Here is a 9,132-nt window from a genome sequence, read left to right on the forward strand (position 1 = left end):
GTTTTCTAAATAGAATATCTTTTCACCTCAGTGAATCAGTGCCCTGATTCAGTACCCCAGTAAGTGAATTCTGTTTTGGAAATTGAGATAGTTAATGCTGCAAACTCATTACACATTGCTTTTTTAATCCAATTCATAAGCCCCTATAAATTGGAAACATGTTTTCTGAAAATGCTGTCCCCAAATATATGTTAGGCGACTAATACAAATGTAATAAAATACCATAAACAAGTGTGTAATGATTCTAGTGGGGGGAATACACACACACACACACTTACCCAAGCCTTTCCATGGTTATTCTACTCAAATATTTATCCTTGCTTAAATTACTTAACACACAGGACTATCAATGATACACATGTTAGTTTCCCACTGCTCCAATGAGTCTAAAATATTCATAATTTTTGTCTCACTTTTGCCATCATTTTGCTCATATCTTCTCTCATCCTTCAAAGTTTACATCAAGTGTTACTTTTTCCATAATTCCTTAAAACAAATCAGAAGGTAATAGATTTACATCTTCTTTTTTTGTTGTTTGTTTTTTAATTGATTTTATTATTTTTAAATACACTACAACAGTGGAATTCATTACAATCTTTATTATGCATATAAAGCACAATTTTTTGTATCTGTATATAAAGTATGTTCACGTCAATTTATGCCATTATATATGTACTATTTTTTGCATTACAGTTCTTAATATATATATATATATACATATATATCACAATTTTTCATATCTCTGTTTGTATATAAGGTGTGTTGACACCCAATTCAAGTCTTCATACATGTACTTTGTATAATAATGGCCATCACATTCTACCATCCTTGCTAATCCCCTTCCCCCTCCCTTTCCCTCCCACCCCTCTTCTCTATCTAGAATTAATCTAATCCTCCCATGCACTCCCTCCCTACCCCACTTAATGACCAAAATGCCAACTGGGCAAATATAATGTTTTGAATTGTATATTAAATCTTTGTCCCATTTCCTGACATGTATCTCCTAAAATGCTTGGAATCTCTAGAGTAATAAGAGTGGTTTTTGCATGCTAATGAAATGACTGGTAGCTGGAGCCTCCATCTCTACACAATGGAGGCTGGTCACCACAAAGGATGAAGGCATGATTACACAGCTGGGAATTTCTGTCCCATTGCCCAACCTCCAAGGATCATAGAGGACCTGAAGGTTAAGTTCTTCACTAATGGTCAGTGGATTTAGTCAATCATGTAAAAGTAACAAAACGTCAATAAAAAATAAAATAAAACAAAACAGAAGAACTAAGTTCAGGTAGCTTTGAGATAGGTGAGCATGTGGAAGTTCTCAGAGGGTGGCACATCTGGAGCAGTCGTGAAAGCTCTGTGCCCTTCTCTTGTACCTTGCCCTTCTCTTGTACCTTGCCCTATGTGTGCCTTCCACCTGGCTGTTCAGCTGTATCCTTTGTAATGTCCTTTATATCAAACTGGAAAATGTAAGTAAAATATTTCCAAGTTCTGTGAACCAATCTAGCAAGTTAATCAAACTCAAGGAGGGATGAGGAAACCCTCAATTTATTTCAGGTATGTTGGAAACACAGGTCCCAGGTGATCGGTGTTCTGAAGTTAAGGTGGATTCTGGGCCTGAGCCCTCAACCTGTGGGGTTGATGGTGGCAGAATTGAATTAAGTTGGAGGACACCCAGCTGCTTTCTGATGGAGCATTGCTTGGTAGATATGTAGGGAAAACTTACATACATTTGGGATCAAAAGTGTTGATTTAGTATGTAAGACAGAAGAGTGGAAAAATGTGTTTTGGGTTTTTCCTATATCCTATTAGGAAATGTTTTGCTCCTTCTTTGTATTATCTCTCAGTTATAACTATAGGATGCAGGTTATTGAATTTTGTTTTATGTTTTAATATAATTCTTTAAATTTCAGTACAAGCTTCTAGAAGGAAGTATTTACACTGTATCATTTCTGTCATATATCAGTTTTGTATACCTCCAAAGGACACCATTCTATTGAATTCACCTTTGAATGTGACTTCTACAATGTAGAATGAACAACTTTGCATTTCTATTGTGATACCTGGTTTTGTATCTGTCTGTTCAATAAATGTGCACCAATTAATTTTGGATTAAATTATATTCTTCTTTAAAATTCATGGAAATCAAATAACAGAAATGTGAATATTTTGTTCAGCAGACGCTCGTGGTCTTAGTCTCCAGTCTCTCCGCCCGCCCCTCCCCCGCCCACCGCGGTCACCCGGGAAACCGGCCGCGATAGCCGGCCGACTTGAAGCTGGTTTCATGGCAGCGGCAAAGAAAGCAGTTTTGGGACCGTTGGTGGGGGCAGTGGACCAGGGTACCAGCTCGACACGCTTTTTGGTTTTCAATTCAAAAACAGCTGAACTACTTAGTCATCATCAAGTAGAAATAAAACAGGAGTTCCCAAGAGAAGGATGGGTGGAACAAGATCCTAAGGAAATTCTGCAGTCTGTCTATGAATGCATAGAGAAAACATGTGAGAAACTTGGACAGCTCAATATTGATATTTCCAACATAAAAGCTATTGGCGTCAGCAACCAGAGGGAAACCACTGTAGTCTGGGACAAGTTAACAGGAGAGCCTCTCTACAATGCTGTGGTGTGGCTTGATCTAAGAACCCAGTCTACCGTTGAAAATCTTTATAAAAGAATTCCAGGAAATAATAACTTTGTCAAGTCCAAGACAGGCCTTCCACTTAGCACTTACTTCAGTGCAGTGAAACTTCGTTGGCTCCTTGACAATGTGAGAAAAGTTCAAAAGGCTGTTGAAGAAAATAGAGCTCTTTTTGGGACCATTGATTCATGGCTTATTTGGAGTTTGACAGGAGGAGTCAATGGAGGCGTCCACTGTACTGATGTAACGAATGCAAGTAGGACAATGCTTTTCAACATTCATTCTTTGGAATGGGATAAAGAGCTCTGCGATTTTTTTGGAATTCCAATGGAAATTCTTCCCAATGTTCGGAGTTCTTCTGAGATCTATGGCCTAATGAAAGCTGGGGCCTTGGAAGGTATGCCAATATCTGGGTGTCTGGGGGACCAGTCTGCTGCTTTGGTGGGACAAATGTGTTTCCAGGATGGACAAGCCAAAAACACGTATGGTACAGGATGTTTCTTACTATGTAATACAGGCCATAAGTGTGTATTTTCTGAACATGGCCTTCTGACCACAGTGGCTTACAAACTTGGCAGAGACAAACCAGTATATTATGCATTGGAAGGTTCTGTAGCTATAGCTGGAGCTGTTATTCGCTGGCTACGAGACAATCTTGGTATTATCAAGTCCTCAGAGGAAATTGAAAAACTCGCTAAAGAAGTAGGTACTTCTTATGGCTGCTACTTTGTTCCGGCATTTTCAGGGTTATATGCACCTTATTGGGAACCTAGTGCAAGAGGGATAATCTGTGGACTTACTCAATTCACCAATAAATGCCATATCGCTTTTGCTGCACTAGAAGCTGTTTGTTTTCAAACCCGAGAGATTTTGGATGCCATGAATCGCGACTGTGGAATTCCACTCAGCCATTTGCAGGTAGATGGAGGAATGACCAGCAACAAAATTCTTATGCAGCTGCAAGCGGACATCCTGTATATTCCAGTAGTGAAGCCCTCCATGCCTGAAACAACTGCACTCGGTGCTGCAGTGGCAGCAGGGGCTGCAGAAGGAGTTGGCGTTTGGAGTCTTGAACCTGAGGATTTGTCAGCTGTCACGATGGAGTGGTTTGAACCTCAGATCAATGCTGAGGAAAGTGAAATTCGTTATTCTACGTGGAAGAAAGCTGTGATGAAGTCAATGGGTTGGGTTACAACTCAGTCTCCGGAAAGTGGTGACCCTAGTATCTTCCGTAGTCTGCCCTTGGGCATTTTTATAGTGAGTAGCATGGTAATGTTAATCGGAGCAAGGTACATCTCAGGTATCCCATAAATAATACCAACTCATGGATTCCCAAGATGCAAGCTTTTTATGTAATGAGAGAATCCAGCAATTCTGTCTCTTAATGTGATGACACTATTCATAGACTCTGATTTTATTTATAAGCCACTTGCTGCATGATCCTCCAAGTAGACCTGTGGCTTGAGATAAAGAAAATGCCGCAGAAAGAATGCTACAGAAATATTTGGTGTGTTTTTTAACACTGACAGTTAAGGTTGGGCCAGCTACATTTGGGGCTGACCCCCTCCATTGTCATAACATCCTGCCCCTTTCCCTCTAAGATTTAGGAAGAATTCAGATCCTATCCATTGGAGTCTTTCATCAAACATATTCAGATTCTAACGGACCAGGATTTTGATTATCTGCACCTTACATGCCTGATTAAGGGGTTAATACTAACCTGTTAAAAAGAGTGATTTTTTTGGTTTGCCCAAAGTTTTCTTTTCTATATATTAGAAAACCACATCTTCATTGAATGTTTAAATGTAAAATTCTACTAAAATTATTAAGACAACAATTTAGTATCTCATAGTTTGGATATTTTTCTGAAAAGTATTTGCCAAAACTGAAATGCTTCAGTATTTTACATTGTCTGACTAATTAGAGTGACTTTTTGTCTGGATCTTATAGGAAAGGATGTTTTCTTTTTCTTATTTCTTCCATCTCTCCTTTTTATATTTTTTTACTTTATATGTATAACATACATGCCTATATATTTTATATACTACTGGTAGCCCATTTATAAACTTAGGAGCACATTGTATTTAGTAGGTTAACATGGCTGGTTTTAAGTGGACTACTATGTATATAAATAGTTTGGGGGAAACAGCTGTATACATGTTTGGGCAACGGTTATGCATATTATTTAACCAAGAGAAATTTTTCTTAAAGAGCCAATATTTAAAATTTAAGTATATCTCCTATGTCAATAAAAGAAAATGTACTTTAAAAAAAAAAGAAATGTGAATATTTTAAGTTCAAAAAGTTTAATGAGAACACATTAAATACTATAGAAAGTTAGTTCATGATTTTCTCATGTGCTTCACAGAAAAAAAAATCATACATAAAACAAACAAACATCAAACCTCTTTTTAAAAAAATCGATTTTACAAAACTTCCTTTAGAAACAACCATCTCATCAATACAGTTACATGCATGACCTAAATGGGAACTTTTACTAATGTGTCATTTACATAGGAGTCAGTTTATATTTTTCTCCATCCCAATATGCAAAATTAGCAGTATTAGTTGAATAATCACAGATTGGGGAGATTTGATAATAGGTAGGGTAAAGGCATAGGTGGAAGTAATATGGCACTTCAAAACTCATCATGAGGGCTGGGGATGTGGCTCAAGTGGTAGCGCCCTTGCCTAGCATGCATGAGGCACTGGGTTTGATTCTCAGCACCACATAAAAACAAAATAAAGATATTGTATCCACCTAAAACTAAAAAATAAATATTAAAAAAACTCATCATGACCCTAGAAAAAAGATTTTATTTTCCATTTAAAATCATTAATGTCAAATATTAACCAACAATTTGGCTAATGTATTTGGAATAAAGTTGGTTTTCTTTGCAAAACTCTAAACTGGAGGGATTTTGCCTCCCAAGGAGACATTTACAACACCTGAGATAACCTGTTTGTCACAAATGTGTCCGTTGTAGTGGTGCTACTGGTATCTAGTATGTATAGGTTCTGGATGCTGAAAAGTGTCCTAAAATTCAGTCCTTCCCCCCAACATCAGGATTTGACTGGCTCCCAATGTCAACACAACTGAGATCAAGAAACCCCACTCTAAATTAATCAAAAGAAATATTTCCAAACCTGCTTGTCTCTCTTTTTCGGGTACCAAAAAAGAGGCTCATCTATGAATAAAGTGCGGGGAAAATGTGTTGTCTTTTCTTGTCTAGAAGAGGATCAGAGTGGAGGATAAAAAAACATCAAGAGGCCTAAGATTCATGGAGAGTCTCCATTTTTGGAAGAGTTCTGTGCTCCAAGAGCACAGTAGGGCCATTAGGGACAGTCCTGTCTGCATCAGCACCCCTGCAGTCCATGTGCAGAACATGACCAGAGGAAGCCCTGAGAAGCCTGTTAAAGACCTCCTTCCTTAACACTTGAAAGAACAGGCCAGCTCTTTACTATGCCCCACATATGATCTGACCCCTGGTTACTGCCTCTGACCACACTCTCTCCCTGAACTTCAGCCACCCTGGCCTAAGTGCTCTTCCTACAAACACACCCCAGGCTCTCCTCTTCCTCCTGGCCTTCTCTCTGCCTGGACCATCCCTCCAAAAGCATTCCTGTGGTGTCTTCTCTTGCTGTCTTACTGTCATTCAGGGCTCTGCTCCAATGTCAGGCACATTCATAAAATAGTAGTTACTGCCACTTGTCTATACTTCTTGTGTTTTATTTCCTCTAGAGCGCTTTTCATTACTTCAGTTTTTATCATTATTTGGTTGTTATCTGTCTCACCCCACCATCACTACCCCAAATAAGTAGCACGTTTATTCAACTTTCCTGTGTCTTCAGCACATAGAATAGTGCCTATAAAATGGTAATTTCTTCATAAACATTTGTTAAAATAATCAATACATGAAAGAATCACATTTAAGCCTTCTAGATTAATAAATGAGTCTCCCTTATGTATTTATATTCTTACTTTCTACATTTTTTCCACAGTTTGAGGAAAAGATTAGAGCTAATTTAGAAGAATGAAGCCTCTGACTAGAAAGATTGAAACAACAAACACTCCGCAAAAATGCTTAAGTATTTCTACTGAGGCTTTTAAAATTTATAAATGAATCAAATTTGTAAATGTTTATTTTCATGGACAGGGGTTCCATCTCATATGATATACTCTGCAGATGTCACTTAAGGAAACTCTCGTACATAAAGATAAATGGGAGTTTAAAAAATTTAAGAGAGAAAATTATATGATGAAACAGAGAAAATATGGGAGTCTGGATATAAAAGCAATATTTTAGAGTAATTAGGAAACTGGATTTTGGATTAAAAAAATCTGTGTTCAAATCTTGCTCTTCTTAAGTTGTAATTCTCATAAGAGGATCCTAGAATATGGTTGGTGTGTTAAGTGTCCCCAGAGGATACCAATAGAGGAAGCAGGAAGGACAGAAGCCACATCAGAAGCATTACCAGCAAAGCCTTGATGACTTTCTGCTACCCTTCCTGCAAGCTCTGGAGCATGAACTAGGCCAAGTGAGCTGTGTTCTTATACTTCTGCACAGGCCGGGCTGTCACTGGCTATGGACCACCCTGGGATGACACTCTTAGTCGCCTGCAGAGCTTGGTGTCTGAACATAGCAGCTCTTCTGAGTCAAAAGGAATAAGCAGAGCAGAAGCTGACTTGTGGGCAACCTGAATCAATCAAGATGATATGAAGACGTAGCTTTGACAGCAACTACTACTCTGGTTTTTAATGGTGGTCCCTAATTTACCAATTGCCTTTATACTTCATTTAATGAATTAATGCTGCTCCACCAGTGTAAAAGACTAAATAAAATAGAAATTTTAAGAATCACTGCTGCACTAACCCAACACTGACTATTCTTTTACCACAACATTGATTTTTCACAGAAGGTTGATAACATGTCCTCTGTCCTGAGCTGAGGAAGCTCAAAATGCTTCACAGAAATGCAGAAGCAACATTCTGAGGCCTGCCATTTGGCACAATAAGCAGGTGGATGCTCAAGTATCAGAGTGACACTTTAATTTTGTGAAGCTAACAAGTAGTATCACAGAAACACCCTGTTCCTTACAATTGTAATCACTGGTTTTCTTAAATCTCAGAAAGCAACATATTTTTAAATTATTATTAAATTAAAGCATCCCATGTTATATTCTTTGTTTTCAAAACAAATGACATTTAAATGGCACAACTTCATTTTATTAAAGATCATTTATATCCCTAATTTCATAAGTTCATTTACTTCAGAGACTCTTCCTGTTGGCTAAGAATAAATGCATTCATTCCAATGGTACCAAAATCAGGTTAAATATATAGCACATATAAGTTTTTAACCATGTAACTAAATATACCATCTTATCAAAGAGCTTCAATTTATGCTTGACTACCATTTTCAGTAACCTGCTCTTTATGACAAGGGTAGTTATAATAAATGAAAATCTTATAAGATCAAATGATTCAAAATCATTGCAAAATCATATCAACACAATTTTATTATTAATGAGTTCTATCTAAAGTATTTCTTGGAAAAGCAGAATTCATCTTTTCCGATTAAAATTTCTCTCAATCTATTTTAGTGTGAGGCTTATGTGTTGATACATATTAGAAGAAAACCACAAATGAAAATTTTCCTAAATCCTAAATAGCATGGTTTGAATATGGCAGTTTAAGGGTGTCCTCCAAACTTTGATGTTTTGGTAGCTTGGTTCCAGTGTGATATTGTGGGAGGTAGTGGGACTTCTAAGGTGGGGGGACCTAGTGGAGGCCCTTAAGTCATTGAGTGAGTTGCCCTCAGAAATGAATAATGTAGTTGTCATGAGACTCCAAAGCTGTCATAAGGGTAAGCTGTTATAAAACAAACACAAATCTTCAATTGTTTGCTGGCTTTGTGTTTTGAAGTATGATTTCATCCTCCAGTAAAAGTTTCCATCATCCATCTTGGGGCCTCTGCCAAAACTGACATTAGACTGGACTTACAGCCTCCAAAACTACAAGCTAAACAGAGTTCTCTTCTTTATAAAGTTAGCCTCCCTCCAGTATTTTGTTCCAGTAATGAAAAGTGAAATGCAGACCAATGATTAAAATTGATGAAATAAGGAACAGAACGCCTAAGGCAGCAGCTGAAGTGAAAATATCTATTATCTTTGCACTAGAGTTTCAGTGATTATTTCTGCTCCAACAGGAGCTGAGGGGGAAAGGTGAAGTTTATGACATACCCTCATTTCATGCATAAAAGACAAGTTGATAGGTAGCTTAAGATTGGGTAACCCATGTTTATGGATTGAGTAGCCATCTTGAAGATACATCATTAGGACATACTCTGGTCATCTTCATCTTTTTTTTTCAGACTATCAGGAATAGAGAAACAAAAGGGTGAACAGACATCCAACCTATAATAATATATTTATCCATTTTCAAAAAATATAAGTCTCCCTGAATTGGTCAGTTATTGCCACTATAATGCTACAAA

General features: G+C 37.5%; 1 protein-coding gene across 2 annotated transcripts; it reads left to right on the forward strand.

Moving 5' to 3' along the window:
* Positions 1 to 2,182: 2,182 nt before the first annotated feature.
* Positions 2,183 to 4,385, forward strand: LOC107151905 (glycerol kinase-like). 2 transcript variants are annotated; one of them, XM_015497324.2, is made up of 2 exons: positions 2,195 to 3,848; positions 3,936 to 4,385. In XM_015497324.2, exons 1-2 carry the CDS (start codon positions 2,285 to 2,287, stop codon positions 3,944 to 3,946), a joined length of 1,575 nt encoding a protein of 524 aa, XP_015352810.1. In that variant the 5' UTR covers positions 2,195 to 2,284; the 3' UTR covers positions 3,947 to 4,385. The 2 variants fall into 2 exon arrangements, with proteins under 2 accessions (XP_015352809.1, XP_015352810.1); XM_015497323.2 differs by having other exon boundaries at positions 2,183 to 4,385.
* The last annotated feature ends 4,747 nt before the right edge of the window (positions 4,386 to 9,132 follow it).

This window comes from Marmota marmota, unplaced genomic scaffold (assembly GCF_001458135.2).
Source record: "Marmota marmota marmota unplaced genomic scaffold, marMar, whole genome shotgun sequence".
Lineage (NCBI taxonomy): Eukaryota > Metazoa > Chordata > Mammalia > Rodentia > Sciuridae > Marmota > Marmota marmota.